The sequence below is a fragment of the Lacerta agilis genome, chromosome Z (assembly GCF_009819535.1).
Source record: "Lacerta agilis isolate rLacAgi1 chromosome Z, rLacAgi1.pri, whole genome shotgun sequence".
In the NCBI taxonomy this organism is placed as follows: domain Eukaryota; kingdom Metazoa; phylum Chordata; class Lepidosauria; order Squamata; family Lacertidae; genus Lacerta; species Lacerta agilis.
This window is the reverse complement of record NC_046331.1, coordinates 28,298,971-28,317,448: the sequence shown is the minus strand read 5'-3', so window position 1 is coordinate 28,317,448 and position 18,478 is coordinate 28,298,971. Positions and strand designations below refer to the sequence as shown.

At 41.3% G+C, this 18,478-nt stretch overlaps 1 protein-coding gene across 2 annotated transcripts in view; it reads right to left on the bottom strand.

Moving 5' to 3' along the window:
• DACH2 (dachshund family transcription factor 2) overlaps positions 1-18,478 on the bottom strand; it is a 301,745-nt gene that overhangs the window by 75,134 nt on the left and 208,133 nt on the right. For both annotated transcript variants that reach the window (XM_033138097.1, XM_033138098.1), the window contains exon 4: positions 2,821-2,976. In XM_033138097.1, the coding sequence (XP_032993988.1) occupies positions 2,821-2,976 (156 nt within the window). The remainder of the gene's footprint in view (positions 1-2,820; positions 2,977-18,478) is intronic.

Sequence of the window (18,478 nt, the reverse complement as noted above, 5' to 3'; positions counted from 1 at the left end):
CACTCTGGGCGGCTTCCAACAAATGTAACATTAAACATTTAAAATTTCCCAATACAGGGCTACCTTCAGATGTCTTCCACAAGTTGTATAATTATTTATCTCCTTGATGGGAAGGTGATTTACAGGGTAGGTGCCACTACTGAGAAGGCTCTTTGCTTAAACCAGCGATGGGGAACCTGTGGCCTTCCAGATATTGCTGGACTACAACTCACATCATCCCATGTTGGTTGCCCCTGACAGGAACTGGAACCCAACAACACCCGGAGGGCGGAATGTTCTCAATTCCTGTTGTATATACAGGATGGGGAACTTGCACCTCTCCCGATGTTGTTGGACTTCAACTACCATCAGTCCTATCCAAAATAACTAGTGGTCAGGGATGGTGGAAGTTGTCATCCAGCAACATCTGGAGGGCCAGAGGTTCCCCATCCCTAGTATAGACTGTGCTTGTCATATGGAGTCAATGCATTAAAGGGCTGAGTAAAGCAAAACCAGAAGGTGTCATTGTACTTGGAAGACAAAAGGAAGCCACTGTAGATGTTGCAGCACTAGCCCTCTCACCACCACTTCCAAGCACAGACACCAAAAAATTTCCACTGTCCCTCACAGGTGTAGCAGTTATGCAAGACCTTTAAAAAAAAATCATGAGAAGAAATTTTGTGCTAGGGATGGACAGGGATGTATTACGCATTCATCTTTAGCCCCAACCATTTTTAAATTTATTTTTTGAGCACGTTAATCTGTTTAAATGTTATGTGCACCACAATCTTTGAAGTTAGGGCTGGATCTGAATTTAAACACCAATTAATCTGATTCAGCGTTGGTCTTTTGCTCTGCATTTTATGATTTTATAATTTTTCTGGTGTTTCGTTGATTTTTATTGTACACTGCTGAGAGGTTGCCAGTTAAGAAATGTTAACAGAAAATGCTAAATAAATAAATAAAAATCAAGTGGTCACTTAGATGGGCTGTGGAACAGTGTGTGTGACACCTCTTTTCTTTAAGCAGTTCTACAACCTCACCCAAACCTCCAAGCTCATACAAACGTAAGTCTTTGTTTCCTCATTGATGCCCCCCACAGCAGTCTGGTAATCTTTCCTCATACTCCATGGAGTTTTCAACCCTCCCAGACACCATCTGTCTGCACTGAGTTGCGTGCCTACTTAGAGTCCAATTGACATGCAAACTAAATGCAAACTACAAACGGAATTTAACAGCACATTGCCAGTTTTAAGGGACAATACATCAAGTGCTTTCAAAAGGGTGTGTGAAGGAAATACATCTCATGTTCACAAATCAGACATGATGCCTGATATTCAATAAACCCTTGAATTGTCTTGTGGAAGACTGCTGAGTGATCAGCAAGACAACAGGGTGATCAACAACAATAATAAAAAATAGTGAAAAAAACCTGAAAGGAAGGAAAGAAATTTCATTTGCAGACCTTGAAAAGATACTAGATACTACAAATGTGTTGAACTCCTCAAAATGAAATTTAGCAGTATATAGAAGTTAGCTACTGTCATTCAATGTGACACAGGAAGTCTAGGGATTTGTAGCTAAATAGGGGACCAGAGAATGCGTTATTATAAGAACCAGTACAAATTGCTCAGTGTGATCAACTAACATTGGGAGTGATAATCAAGATACTTTGTATGTATGCATCACATATGCACAAACATATGTATCCTAAGTAAATTGCATAAACCTACCTTCGACATTTCGGAACGCAAATTAAAACATTACAATGCAGATCTTATTTCTCCCTCATTCATTTGCTGTCACCCTTTCACAACTCTTTTCCTCCTTGTCTATCTGGCATGCAACCCATCTACATTCTTTTCCTTCTCCTGCCTGGACAAAATATTCTTTTGTGCACCAGGAAAGAAAGGCTGTATTTTCCAATGATTTCAAACAACTAAGTCTGGCAGAATTACCAAAGAAACTTGTATAACAAGGAATCGTTCTTTCCAGCTTTATTTCAAAAACCAAATGTTCCAATAAAATGTTATTGTTGTTTGTTGTCCACTTCCCATTTGTTTGCACACACAAAAAGTAAGCAAAACCAAGCAAAAGTGCTTAGATTTTCAGTGTAACTCATGAAAGATCTAGGACTACAAGTTATAGCTATGGTCCTAAGTATTAGGTCCAAGTTTGAGGGGGATAATAGCACCCCCAAAGATTGGATTAATGGGATGGGTGAATTCTAACATTTTGTTAATTGTGATCTCACCTTTAAATAAGGGACAGTCAAGGTTCTTTCCTTTCCTTTACCAAAATGATAAAGAAAGATGATTTCCAAGGATAGTGGTAGTTGGTACACATTGCAACTGGTAGGGCAGAAAGAACGGAGCTCAACAGTAGGTGGAGCCAGAGCCAAAGACAGGTTGAGCCAACACATTTTATCTTAGCCTCATCCTCCTACCCCCTGGATATGTTGTAAGCAGGAAGGCAGACAGGTGGGTTTGAAAAAATCAAGACTGAGATTGGTTGGGCCATTTGCCCTAAAGAACCACCCTCCACAGCCCAGGGAAATTATGTTCCTAGAATGTTGACTGGGCTGTTGAGAGCTGCCATGTTGGTCACTTGAAGCAGTATTAAGGTTTTCCTGATATTGTAAATACCTTGTATTTAAGAACACCATCCTGACAATTCGTAGAATCCACTTGGCCCTCAAAAAGTTTCTAAGTATCTCCACACATTTTTGCAGAGGATGAAAGTGTGGTAGGATTTTCAGCCCAGCTGTTTAACGTTTTCAGCTTTCCTCCCACACTTCTCATGGCCATGTGGAGAATGAAAAGGGGACAGCATCATACATACTGTTTGTGAGCAGATGGTTTTGCTGCAGAGGGCTGAGAGGATGAGCACTTCCCAGGCTTGGCTGCCCTGCCAGTGTCGCATGGCTGACCCCGTGATGGGATCCTGGTGGGATGGGTGACTGAAGTTTCTCTTTATCCCATGAAGATTCACTTCCACCTGCAAAAGAGTGTGCAAAGATTGGGTTTTGAGCAATTATTTTTCATCACTGGTAAAGGGTCATGAAAAGATTTCCCCCCTACCCTGACAGGAAGATTAAAAAAAAATAGTTAATTAGATGAAATGTTCAATTATGCATTAAGGTGGCGATGGTGGTGGTGGGGAAACAACAATACATACAACAAACAAAAGAAAGGACACAAATATAACCCCAACACAGGATGTCTGTGAGGTCAAGAGTTTACTAAGATACAATCGGGCAGAAGAAAAGAGAAAGCCCATCTGTAAGGAGAAGAAGGATCTAGCGGCATCCATATATTCTTGGCTGCTACTGACATATAGAATTGAACATCCAACATATTGGATTACAAAATAAAGTTCCACCAAATAGCACTGAACTTAGACCTAAGTTATGGGTTTGTTTTGTTTTGTTTTGTTACAGTATAGCAATAGACGCCACAGGAATAAGATGTTCAGGGTCAATGGCTAAATGAAGTTCCTACATAATGGATTCTAGACTTGTGCATGTGACATACCCATGGAAATGAAGAAAAAAAAAAGATGGAGAAGATTGACTGCACCCTCTGTCCATGTCCCTGCTTTTCAGAAATGTGACCAAAAGACTGATTAAAGACTACACATATACAGAATACATGAGCTCTAACCAGGAAATCCACCATCCAGAATTCCCAATTATGTAGAAAGAGCCTATGCTGTATAACACGAAATGGGGAACCAGTGACTCTCCACAGGGGTGCCAACTTTGGCCTCAGATTATGGGTGCCCAATGGCACCCGTGACATAATGTGATGTTATGCCGTTGTGGTGTCACAATGTCATGTTACATCAACGCTGCGCAGCGGCACTTCTGAGGCCTTGAAGACCTCTGAAATGACTCCTGGCTTCTACCAGAAGTTGCGTCAGAGGTTTCACAGGACCTCGGACATCGCCTCAGAAGTCTGGAAGTCACGTCAGCCCTGCGGTGTGGGTGCCTGGCCCCAGGGCCCCCTATATTTGGAACCAGTGTTTCCAGATGTTGTTGGACTACAGTTTCCATAATCTCTGACCATTGTATTGGCTAGTTGTGACTGATTAGAGTTGGAGTCCAACATCATATGGAGAATCATAGGGTCCCCATCTCTGGTATATAATGCACAGAGTATGGAATCTTTTCAGCTCTTCATGTAAACAAGCACATCTCAGAGTGGGCAGCTGAAGAGAATTTGCCTGGAAGTCAGGACCAAGCTGTCCCTTGAAACACCATTAATAGTTGATGGCCCTTCTGTACAACTAGAATAAGGAACAATAAAGTCTAAAGATAACACAAATGCGTACCAATTGGCTGAATGTTGTATAGGTCAGAGAATTCTGTTTTTGTTGGAATTATTTCCAATTCACATCTTTATTACAGTCATAGACCAGCATAAGGAATTATTTCAGATAACCTTGGTGCAGGATGTTGTGTGTGTGTGTGTGTGTGTGAAGTGGACTGCCCTGTTCTACGTGGCTCATCTTGTTCCATGTACCAGGTCATGTACATTTCCTGTTACAAGGCAGAGACACTCAAAATGGTCCCACCCCTTGACTACTCAACCATTTTCTGCCAGCCCAAACCTCCCCAATTTTCTAATCTGGTCTCCCCACTAAAAAAGGATTAAAAAAAAACCCTGAAATGCTAATTAAGGAATGCATTATTAATTTTGCCCATGCACTTGGTCCTGTGCCAATGTGCCACAATAATTTTCTACAGAGCAAAGTATTATGTTAATGTTAATCAAGGTATTTTCCGTTATTTTTCCTTTTCAATGAAAACATTCGATTAGATTTTGTATTGGTCGAAGGAGGTGGGGGGTGGGGTGGGGTAGGGGGAGGGGAAGCGCCTGTCTGGGTTATTGACATTGCCAGGAATTCATTAACTTGATTTCCAATTAGAATCAGTAATACTTTGTTGGTGCGTAAGGGACAGTGGCAGGAGGAAAAATGTATCTTAATTGAAGATGAAAGTAACAGCATAGAAACATTCAACATTCTTTATGATAAGCACTTGGCTAATAAATGTGATTAATGCTATCAAACAGAACAAAAAATTTGAAAGATCAATGATTGAGCAAAAAGGGAAACACTCCATCATTTTAATACTACAGCTAAGCTATGAATTACCTTTACTATTACAGATTTGTAATTTTCAAAAATGATGAGCAATGCAGTGACAAAGAAAGATACATTTATGCCAAGCTAAATTATACCATATGTTTTAATATAATGTGGCATAATTACAGCGGTGTTCAACAGCGCTGCTATATTTGCGTTAGTTGTGTCAGCACTTCCATCGTAAATTTAACACACTGTGCATTGACTGTCCCCAATTCACATTGACTGAAATAGGGTGCATTCCAAAGCATGGTGGTATTTGCATCTTCTGAAAGGCCAGTGTTCCAGAGATTAAACATAGCTGGACTAATGAGCACAAAGCAGACAATATGCATTTTGCATTCTAGAATTAAAAGTTCCTTTTCCTTGGAAGTTGAGTTCTTATAGGTCAGCTTGCCCCCACCTGGCACTCTCCAGATGTTTTAGATTACAACTCTCATCAGCTCCAGAGTGGTCAGTTATCAGCAACGATGGAAGCTGTAGTCTAAAACATCTGGTGGGAACCAGGTTGTGGACATTTTTTGACATTCTTTTTTGGGGTTACCTCTTCCCCACCCCCCATCACCAATGAGATTATCTTCAGGAACGATAGCACAGGTAAGTAGCTTCATCAATTGCAGTTTTTAGATTTACACCCATTTTTAAGGGTACACCTAACAACAAAAGTTAGGATTCAGTCCCTATAAAAAGAGCTGTCTTGTTGAACCAAATCCTTTCCTTTAATCACCAGTTTTGTACTCCCTTCTCAATATCCATTAATGTCAACAGGTCTACTCTGAGTAGGAGAAGGTTAATTGCTACCATAAGCTTTCCCCCAAATAATATTGGTAACTGTTAATTTATAAAAGAGTTTATCAAAAATGTTAATTTATAAAGTGAGCTGAGAGTTTTTGGGAGACCATTGTCCATTCTCCCCACAGAGCTGCAATTGCTATACTGTAGTTCTCTCTGGGAATTGTTAACTCTGTGATAGGAATATCGGTCTCCTGTTAAAGTGATAAAAGAGCCCACTAACTCTGGTTTCTAAAAGGGTCAATCTTTTTTCTTTTATTCAGGATGCATATGTGAATTGCATGTACCATTATGTAATTATACTGTGTCTACAAAAGTTAGCTAGATAAAACACTCACAAACAACACACAATATGGTGTCTGCATAAATTAATATATCCCTTTCCTTTTTTAAAAAAAATCAAAAATCAAAATGTGTTCTGGATTGTGGCCAAAGTTTTCTAACTTTTTAAATAACGTTGGCAGAATCAAATGCAAGTTTTAAGGGCTTGAGAATTTGATCCCCATCACATTTTGCTAAGCACATTTTATGTCACAGTAACTTAAAAAAGAAGAAGTCACAAACTACCCTTCCTCCAACAACGCAGAGTAAACACCTTACTTGCTTTGGCTTTCGGGAAAAAGGTTGTGCTACAATTTTGTTTATTATTCCATTTATATGCCACTTTTCTCCCAAAGAGCTCAGGAAAGCATAAATGGTTTTCCCCTCACAACAACCCTGTGATGTAGGCTAGGCTGAGAGACTGGCCCTAGGTCACCCAGTAAATTTTCATGGTACTTTGTATCTGAGTCTCCCAGGTCCTAGTCCAACACTGTAATCACTAGCCCACACTTGATTCTTTATAGTGATAAACCAAGAGAGAGAAATACACATACAATCTGTAGTTAATGCTAAAGGCAACTTTTACTCTGAATCAGTGGATCTGCTTGACATGGGCATATTTTTTCTGACCAAAGGTGGCTAAACAACAGGAAGAACTTTCTGATAATAAGAGCTGTTTGGCAGTGGAATGGACTCCGTCGGAAGGTGGTGGACTCTCCTTTATTGAGGGTTTTTAAGCAGAGGCTAGATGGCCATCTGTCATGGATGCTTTAGCTGAGATTCCTGCATTCCGGGGGGTTGGACTAGATGGCCCTCAGGGTCCCTTCCAACTCTACAATTCTATGATTCCATGTTGCCTTTGAAAAAGAAAAACACATATTCTATCATAATTAAGTCTGTTGAGGTCCACATCATTTACAAAACAGTGGATGCAGTGTGTAAATTAAGATGATAATCTGTGCCTGGGCACGTTCCAGATGTCTGAATGATAGATGCTAACCAAGAGGAAAAGGAACTGAAATGCAGGCCAACAGGGACGCTACATATAAAATTTCAGTCAGATACAGAAGCCTTCTCTGATAAACAAGTTCAGCTGAGCTGGTTTCAGAAATTGTAAAGAAACAATACATATTACAGAGATGCCATCCATTCAAAGAAGGTGAAGATGTAATGACCTCTTAAGAGCACAGTTTTATAGGCTGACTACAAATGTCTCCCCTTCCACATGTAGAACAAATGTCTGTAGGGGAGATGAAGGTTATGCCAGCAGCCCTGTTCCTTTAATGTAGCTAGGCTCCCCTTTTCTATCCTTTTCTATCCATACAGAGTTGGGTGTGACAGTATAGCCAGCACTGGAGTCCCCAATGTGGTGCTCATGGGCACCATAGCACTATCAGACACCCCCTTGTTGCCAGCTTAAGGTCCACCGTCCCTCCCATTTAAAAAAAATTCAGGGGCTTTGGGGGAGTGCAGGCAGTTGCCTTTATTGTATTATTTTGGCCAAGACACTTCGCTAGGATTTTTAATAGGGTTTAATTTTCAGTTTTTTCTTCTGTGAAATGGATTCCCATGACAGTTTCCAAAGGTGCAATCAAAATGTTGGGGACCCCTGGGCTTATCATTTCCTTTATATCCCACCTTTCCTCTTAGCAGCTCAAGCACATGGCCTTCCCCTTCCCATTTCATCCTCACAACAACTGAGTGACTTTCCCTGTGTAGCAGAATAGCCACCTCACACCAGCAGCATTTCCACCATAAAAATCTGTTGGGACAAATTCCTCAATTGCTTTTCGAAGCCAGGTTTTCTGGGGTGGGGAAGATTCTGAAAAGGAACTCCAGGCACAAAATCAGGTGCCCACACTCCAGGTATCAGCCACTGGTTCTTCAAACTCACATCTTTCAGGGGAAGGCAACTTTGTAAAATGCAAATTTGTTTTGAAGTTTTAGATGGACAGGAGGGAAATAAAAGTTTTCCAAAAACCAATCTAAAGTTCAATCGGCTGACAGCACTTTCTCCTTTGGTTTCAGATTCCTTCTATCTATTTTTAAAATTGTGTGGTCTGTCTAAATGAAATTCACACTGTCCACTACATCTATCTGCGTTTGACATTTGATTTGTTGCTATACAATTCAGGGAGGGGGAGGGGAAAATTGAATTCCCTAGTTGAAAGCAATAATGTCTTCAGTGTCCATGCCTGGTGAATTCTCAGAAGCTGGTGTGTGTGTGTGCGTTCACGCATGCACATCCTAACAGCCCAAGGGTGGGAAGTCCCGAACACCCCCCTTTTTTTGTTTCCCGTGGCAAAATGAAACAATAACAACAAATATCGGCTTGCAAAAATAAAGCAAATATTTGCACTTTGTCTGCACTCTGAATCCATTCAAAACTGAGCCCAGGCAATTGTGCCTTGCCCCAGAGGGCATCAGCGGGAGCTGCCACTTGGCTCCATCATGGGCTGAGTGAGTTTCAGCAGCTTAGCACCACTCTCTTGCCTCAGAAGAACCCAGGCTCCGCTCCTTAGGAGGCTCAGGTCAAAGGGGAAATGCCACCTGCATAATCCTGGCACCACAGGCACAACATACTCTTTATACCAGACGTGAATGTGATTTTATTGTGATAATCTTTTGTAGGTTTCTTTGAGAGCCTCATGGAGAAGTAAAGTGGAATATAAGTGTTATAAATAAATAAATAACCCACAGCAGAGGTTTGTCGTGGCCTTTTCTTAACAGCCTTCTTCTGCCAGGTGGCTACAACCTTCATGTTTAGAAAGGTTTTGGGGCTACAAATGGTAATCTTTTCTTTAGCTGAATAGTTGAGCTGTTTTTGACTTCAGGAAAACAACCAGCCTACTTTGGATTTTTATCTGTTCATTTATTCCACAACATTTACAGACTGCTTGGTTTTAATAAAACCACAAAGCGTTTCACAAAAAAACGATAACTTGACATTATTATTTTTCTGAAATTTTTCTGAAACAGTTATAATTGGGTTGTATGAGACATCCGATTCTGAGTAGACTCATTGAAATTAACGGACCTAATCAATCATGTCCATTAATTTCAGTGGGTCTACTCTTAGTAGGATTAACATTGAATGCAGTCCATTGTTTGTATACATGAAATTGTGTATTTTTTATTGCTGATGTAGTTATTGTGAAATCCATTTAAGATATTTCATAGGAAGCAAAGCATAAATGGAATTAATTAAAGAATTAAATAATAGCAGCTTTGTCATTTTTGTGGAGGGACAAATAGATTCATCAGTTTTGGTCAACTCAAGTTTCTCATTTTTCCAATCTTAAATTCAGTTCTCCACATTTCTGCAGTAATTTGTGAGATTCTCTATAAGCCCTCATGAATATTCTTCAGCATTTTGTGCATATTTCTCCTCATAAACATATTTTTGTCTGCAGTTTCACTAAAGTATGCATTTTTGCAAGCCATTTATCCTAATATAATGTGTTTTCGTATGTTATTTTCACTAATATATTCACCTTTGTGCACATTTCCCCCCTAATATGCCCAATATTTCAATTCTGTGCTTTTAGCTGTTTCATGAGAGTTGCACCACAAAATTCAGGTAAGTGCTTTAAATGCAAACATAATCAAATTCTCCCACCCCACCGCTGGTCAGGCTTATGGGGCCCTAGAGAAGAAATGGAAAACCAGTGGCCCTTCAGATGCTGCTAAACTGCAACTCCTGTCAGCCCCAGTCAGAATGGCCAATGGCCAGAGATGATGGGAGTTGTATGTCAGCAACATATGGAGGGCAAAAGCTTTCCTACTCCAAGCACACATGTCTAGGGACTTTAGGAGCCATGAGAATTCCATCTTCCCATGGACCCCTAGCAGCTATGGACACTCCCTGCAACATCTAGATCTTAATGGAGATGGCTTCTGTGAGCCCTCCTTACTAACATGCCCATTAAGGTTGGGGAAAGAGATAGAGGTCTGCAAGGGCCACACACACATTGAGATAATTTGGTGCCTGGATAGGTGGGCACACACACACACACACATATTTGGTACAGTATGTGTGTGTGTGTGTGTGTGTGTGTGTGCGCCCACCTATCATTCATTCATTCATTCATTTAAATACCTCTTGGTTGTAAAAACAAAACAAAACAAAAAATACCTCAAAGCGGTTTACAAAAAGATAAAACAATAAAATAGAGCACAGTTCACAACCCTACAAAAACACATTAAAATTACCTCAATTTTATAAGCATCTGAGTAGGGCTTATCCAAACAAGAATTCTAATACGTGCCAAAAAGAGTGCTTGATCTCAACAAGCAGGGAGTTCCAAAGTGTACTTTCTGTCACACTAAACAATCAAGTTCTTACAAATATGGAACAGGTATTATATGGCACCTGCAGTAGTGCCAATTCCGCCAATCGAAGCGGTCAAGTGGGCATTTGTTAGTCAGTTTTTGCTCTGTTTAGGACTGAGTACACTTTCCCCTCCTATAAACTCCAATCAACATCATATCAAATTTCTAAACTGATTTTTCTTTCAGGAGTGTTTGAAAGGAGAGTAAAAGGGAAATACATACTTACAGCACAATCCTAATATGTTTACTCAAAGGTAAGCGCCACTGAATTCAACATTAAGCACAGGGTGATATAATTCTAAATTGACAAACCTACAATTTCAGTGCAAAAGAAGAATTGACATCCTTCTCCGCCCATCATGAAAAGGCACCAGACATTTTGAGGTGATGGAGAAAGGATTGAGTTTCTAAAGGTGGAGAAGGGAAAGAGAGGGACTGGAAATCCTTTGGACAAAACAATTCCCCAAAGAACTAGCCTAGTAATAATCTGAAATGATAAATGAATGACTTACAAAAGGCATTTCGACATTTCATGCACCGGTTTGTACAGCTGCGTTTAGGGTGTTCTGTACCGTGCACTCGAAGTAAGCTATAAAACTGGTTAAGTTAAAATATTAAAAATTGAGAACTCTAGCGATGGCTTTACTGGTCTACTTCCAAAAAGTTATCAAGTGGTTCAGCAGATGTAATTACTGCTCAGTCCTGCCAAGGCTTTGAAATATGCCCATTAATTCAGCAATTCCCAGTCTGTCCATCAGTCAGTCATACTTAAAAAATATGTCTGTCACAACTTAGGTGTGGTAATCTATTGATAATTATATAATAAAAAGTCACTGGGGAGAAAGGAGGGGAAAGGCACCCAGAATATCATTTTTTTCTCCCCAAACTTTTTGAAAACTCTTTCTGACTTTAAAAACTATCCTGACTTTAAAAACTCTTTCCGACTTTAAAAACTAAAACGGGGTAGGTGGAAGAAATTGCACGTCTGTCGGGATATTTGATGCTTGTCATTAAGTTTCTAGACCATGAGCTACAATACTGCTGAGTTGCACTGGAACACATATTGCCTTGTGCCATCTGACCATTGACCCATCTAAATCTACCCCACCAGTAGCCAACCTGGTGCCCTCTAGACGTTTTGGATTACATAGACAGGCCAAGTTCAGATGATCACCTATACCAGGCATGGGGAACGAACACACACACACACACACACACACACACACAATTTTTACAACAACAAAACATAAAAAAAGAAAAGCCATACATCAAATCCTTACAACTATACGTATACACAATCCATACTGAATCCAAAACATAGGACTACTAGAATTCCATGACTCCCCCCCCCCCGCCCCGGTTCCCTTGTTCTATGTTGTTCATGCATGTCCATAAATTATTTACCTCATTTTACTTTCCAATTTTATACCTTATCTATAATATTATAAGCATTTTAAAAAATCCTGCTAATGTGTTAACTTGTATACATTGCTTTTGTATATATGCAATAAACCAGGCGTGGGGAACTTTTAACTCTCCTGATGCTGCTGAACCTACAACCTCCATCAGCCCTAGCAAGCATGGCCAATGGCCAGGGATCATGTGGAGGACCAAAGGTGCCCTGCACCCGACCTAGATCAGGTTTAGAACAGGGATGGGGAACCTATCCAGACGTTGCTGAGTTCCAAGTCCCATCAACCATGGTCAGCATGGCCAAGGGTCAGGGTTAATGGGATTGGTAGCCCATAACATATGGAGGGCATGATGTTGGCTATTTCTGATCTACACTGACTAGCAGTGAGTCATTGAGATCTCAGATGGAGGTTTTTGTAGCCATACATGAAGATGCCAGGGATTGAACCTGATTGAACCCAGTACCTTCTGCATTCAAAGCATGAGATCAGCAACTGAGCTGCTAACTTTTACATTTTGGCACTGGAGAACAAATTTCAAAAGTAGGATGCAGTGGAGGACAAAATGCATTGTTGTTCCCCACAACTCCTTGTTGTGGCCCTCATAGCAGCCATTTTGTGACTTGCAAGGCTCTCACAAACACCATTTTGTTGCCATGCCCATTACAATTTCTCCTATTTCCAAATATGCCCATAGTCTACCCACTCCCATATATGTTGGCAACCTCTGTGTAGCTGTGGATTTCCTGCATCAGCAGGGGTCAGAATAAATGACCCTTGAAGTTCCCATCTATAATAATTCAAGGCCAATACCCCTTCTAAAGGGACTCTCTGGAATATATCTGAAATCTACATATAGGAACAGTTTCCAAACTTTACTAACCATCTTGGCTGGGTTACATTCTGGTGCTAAGCAAGCAGCACCTTGATGATCATTTATAAAAATATTGACAGCTTGCGTTCTCATACCAGTGCCCAGCAACACATTTCCAAATGTTTTGTCCCATTTCTTGCAAAGCAACGCCATCTGCCAGAGGTGGCATTTCATAGCTATTTACTCCGACTACCTCCAAGAAGTCATCTGCCACTATCTAATGCTGCCTGAATAAAGGGGATTAAGACTCTGATGCAACAGAGACTATTGATAATGTGGTATAATTGGGAAGAAATGAAGATAAATGAGGTTGAGGATGGAGAGGCAATTAGTTGAGGCGCCCGTACAGCTGTGCTCTCGGCCTAGCTCCCTTGGCCTTTCCTTTGGTGAGGTATGTGCAAATTAAACATAATGACAAATGCTCACTTCACCCAAGCTCTTCATTTTGGGAAGAAAGTTGATGTTCATTCTTAACATCCCATGCAATAAAATTTATATTTTCTTAAAAAGCAATGTATCACAATGTCTTTTGTGGAGAGTGCATTATTTTGTTGACTTTTTCTCTCTACTTATTATCACAGTCAAGCTGTGATCTTTCTGGTGATCTCTCAAAGCACAGTTTGTAATATTGGAAGTGAACTTCAGGTTTATGCATACCCCGCCCCCCCATCATGGTATCTGATTTCTTGTCTGACTCCCTTTCCTGGTTCAGCAAACCATCATATGCCTGTGGTTTACAAGGACCACAAGTTGCCTCCATACCAGAACTGGAAAACATAGTTTGAACCAGAGCTGAGCAGAAATTTCTCAGAAGTTGATTTTCGGAAAAGGTTTCTGAAATTTTTCTTTTTCTCACTACCCCACCAACTTAGAAAAATAATGTCAATTCACGAAATTTTATCCAAATATTCTTCAACACTTTTGAGGGTGATGGGTACCATTCCTCCCCCTCACCGCTGAATACCGCAAAATGATGCTGAGTCACATGCACTGGAGGTGATGTCAAAATATGGCCACACTGCAAACACAGTGATTTATGTTACCACTTGCAATGGCAGCACAAAACAAAGACAACAAACAAACATCAGAAAGGAAAAATATAAAGATGCCATGCTCCTGCCACTACTCATGATGAGCCTCACCCAGGGAAGCCATTGGGGAATTTCTCCTCCCTGTGGAGACATTTGTCAGTTTCTCTGCCCACAAACAAGTTGGAGAAAATCAACAAGTCATTTTGTATATTGCTTTTATTTGGACTTGTCCGGAGGCAAACCTTGGCTGGTTTGAACCAGGAAAGGAAAGAGGAGAGAGAGAGAGAGAGTGTGGGAAATTCTACCATTCCTCTCTGATCTTTGCAATCATGGTTTGCAGGATCATCTGAATCAACTCTGTGTACATGATGAGCATGTTTCCCTGTACATTCCTCCACTGGAGTACCAGTTGCTAATATTCACAGGAGGGAAGACTGCTCTCACGTCCCACTGGCATCTAGTTGACTTTTGTGAGAACAGGATGCCGGACCAGATGAGTCCACTGGCCTGATCCATCAGAGCTCTTCTTATGTGGCGAAAGGCATTTCTCTCTTTAAACAATAATGGAAATGAGAAAGTCCTTCCCCAGCAGTTTTGACTCCCTCATTTTACCCTGTATGAAGCATGCAGATGTTATAACATTGTGTGCAGCAGGGGCTGCAAGAAGACGTCCAAGGAAGCCTGTACATATCCTACTAATGACAATGGAAGCCAAATCTGCACTTCAAAAATATTACGTAATACAGTCTTTCCTGGACTACACCACTTCATCCTGCAAGTGTGGGATTTAGTATCTGAATGCTCCCCTCATGTCGGAGACTTATTACACCAAGGAAGCCAGGTGATCTAAGAGAGAGAGAGAGAGAGAGCATTCAAACATGTGGTCTGCTACCTCAATACCACATTATTTCTGCTTGCATAGTTCAGCTCTCACTATGTAAAACCTTGCACCTGGTCAATTGTGCTACTGAGCTCATGCTGTACTTGTAGGTCCCAAAGGCATCTGTTTGGTCACCACGAGAATAGAATGCTGGATTAGGCAGGCTTCTGCTCTGATTTGGCATGACTCTATTAATGTTCTTAGGGTGGTTTATTCATATCAACTACAAGTTTTATATACAGGTAGGTAGCCGTGTTGGTCTGCCATAGTCAAATCAAAATAAAATAAAAAATTCCTTCCAGTAGCACCTTAGAGACCAACTAAGTTTGTTCTTGGTATGAGCTTTCGTGTGCATGCACACTTCTTCAGATAGATTGTATTCGTTCACTGCACAGGCATTTTCCAGGGCATTTTCCAAACAGTGGGCAAGCTGAGACATTCATAACTTCAGATGTGCAGGGAGATCACATTACCCTGATACCTGCAGAACTTATTCCTGCGGCTTCCCGGGTCAGACCTGCTGGTCCTACATTGCCAACCAAATGCAGAAGTGAGAACATAGTTAAGCGTATACTGCACAAGAATGTTGCATGCAAACCTGCATTGAATTAATGGGTGCACCTTCTGTTTGGCACCCAGTGCCAGTGGCTGTCCATTGGGACTGGCGGGGGCGAAAGGCAAGGAATCCAACAGTAGGTGGAGCCAGAGCTAATGACAGATAGAGCCAAAGGCAATTCTGAGACTCAGAAGGAGGAAGGTGACATACTGGCTGTGATTGCAGGGGGTGGTGGTGGTGGTGCTGTAAATGAGAAGACAGGCTGGTGAGGGCTGCTGAAGGCAGACTGAGGTTGGTGTGGACCACCTCCTTTTTCCTAAAATAAATAATTAGATGGCCACCCCACAAAGCATTTTATTTCCTTATTTTTTTCTTTTTTAAAAATTGCATCACAGTGATTCATTTTGTTTTTTGCCTCATAAAGTTACATTACCGCAATATCAGATTTTATCAATCCATTGCATCACCAGATATATGTCTGGGTCAATCCTTGACCAGCAGACTGCCTACTTACTCCTGTACGTTTCCCCCTATCATCACATTTCAAAACGTCTAGCTGTGTGTGTAATTACACTAATGAGCGTTGCAAGAGTAAATGTGACCTTTACTTCATTTGCTCTTAGCAGTGTTTCTACTGCACCATCCAAATTGCACCCCTCCCCCAAATATGTTACATGTAAAATGAACAAGATAAGTGTTTATTATGGAAAGCTTTGATTTAGATCTTGTTTATGCTGTTTTAACGCTAGTGTTTTGCCAAATGCACAGGATCCCAGTCTGATTCTGGGACCAATTCAAAAGGTACCTGAGAGGTAATCTGTCTCCATCTCTGCCTTTCTGTACTTTGAGAACCTCAGCAGAGGCTCTTCACAGGATCCCCACAAACAAGATGCACTGGGGAGAGGACCTTTTCAGTGGTGATGACCTGGCATTGGAATGTTTTCCTTGAACCTATTCTCTTATGCTACCCTGAAGAATATTCAGGTGAGGAGTAAAGATAGGCTGCCCTAATTGTAGTGGCATCCACACGAGAGTTCTCAAGAAACTCAAATGTGAAACGGCTCACCTTCTAACAAAAATATGTAACCTGTCCCTTGATTCAGCCTCCATACATGAGGACTGGAAAGCAGCCAATGTAATGCCAATTTTTACAAAGGGATCCAGGGAGGATCCTGGAAATCACATGCCAGTTAGCTTAACATCTGTCCCTGGAAAACTGGTAAAAATTATTGTTAAAGTTACAATAAAACCAAGCACATAGAAGAACAAGGGGAAATCTTGCCTCACACACGTAATGTAATTCTTTGAGAGTGTCAACAAGCAAACAGATAGAGGTGATCCATTTGACATAGTGTACTTGGACTTTCAAAATACCTTTTGACAAAATACCTCACTGAAGACTGAGTAAGCTTAGCAGTCAAGGAATAAGAGAGGAGGTCCTCTTGTAGATCAGGAATTGGTTAAATTGCAGAAAGCCACATGTAAAAATAAATGAACAGTTTTCCAAATGGAGAGAAGCATAAAGTTGGGTCCCCCAAGGATCAGTATTAGGGCCTGTGTGATTTAACTTGTTCATAAAAGGAGTGTGCAGTGAGGTTGCCAGCTGAAGACACTAAATTGTTCATGGTTATTAAAACAAAAGGGGATTGCAAAGAGCTCCAAAAGGATCCCTCCAAACTGAGTGAATGGCCAGATCTAGTAAGCCATTCTTATGTTGGGGGGGGGGTCCTCAGCACCTCCCCCGGGTTCTCCTGTCTGAGGACATAGCTCTCAGAGTTTCCTCAGTCCTGAAGGACGAGTCGTCAATAAAAAACAAAAACAAAACCCATCTCCTCCACAGCATATAAATCAACAGAGAGCCAGTGTGGATTAATGGTTAAGAGCGGCAGACTCGTAATCTGGTGAACCGGGTTCGCGTCTCCGCTCCTCCACATGCAGCTGCTAGGTGACCTTGGGCTAGTCACATTGAAGTCTCTCAGCCCCACTAACCTCACAGAGTGTTTGTTGTGGGGGAGGAAGGGAAAGGAGAATGTTAGCTGCTTTGAGACTCCTTTCGGCCGTGATAAAGTGGGATATCAAATCCAAACTCTTCTTCTTCTTCTTCTTCTTCTTCTTCTTCTTCTTCTTCTTCTTCTTCTTCAGAACTGGATGAGGGACCACATGAGAGTCAACACAGCCAGCTCCCTAAGATCAGGGGTCAGCAAACTTTTTCAGCAGGGGGCTGGTCCACTGTCCCTCAGACCTTGTGGGGGGCTGGACTATACTGGGGGGGGGGGAATGAACGAATTCCTACGCCCCACAAATAACCCAGAGATGCATTTTAAATAAAAGCACACATGTAAAAGCACCAGGCAGGCCCCACAAATAACCCAGAGATGCATTTTAAATAAAAGGGCACATTCTACTCATGTAAAAACACGCTGATTCCTGGACTGTCCACAGGTTGGATTTAGAAGGCGACTGGGCCGGATCCGGCCTCCGGGCCTTAGTTTGCCTACCTATGCCTAAGATGGTGGGACCAATTGCAATATGGGTCAGTCTTCCCCCACCTGGTGCCCTCCAAATGTTGGATTCAAACTCTCGCCAGCCCTAGGTGGCTTAGCCAATGGTCAGGGATGATTGGAACTGCACTCCAGCAACATCTGGAGGATATCATGTTTGGGAAGGTTGGTGCAGATCTCAGCTACACATAAAAGCCCTCAGATCTTTGCTGAGGCAACATCCTCCAAAGCTCAGCCAGCATAATCCACTGGCAGCTGCCCATGGTCCACAGCTACTTAGAAGAGTTTATTGATAGTTTCTGTGGCCTCTGCAAGACCCAAGTTGTAACAGAAGAAAATACTCACTGGAGAGACTCATTAGGGCCCCACTCTGGTGTCTTTCCGGCACCAAGCAAAGCCTTTTAGTTCCCCCCCCCCCCGCTGTGTTTTTAAAACTTTGGCTGACCTGTTTTATTTGGATGATCTATTTATAGAGTGCATGGTTTTAGGTTATTTTAAAGTATTGGTTATATTACAGTATTTATGATATTTTTAGTAAGCTGTCCTGATCGTGCATTTAAAATGTGAAGTATACATTTTTATAATAAAAAAAGCCAAGAAGTTGAGGCTATAATTGATAACCACATGTTATCAGCTCCAAGTTTTTTAAAGG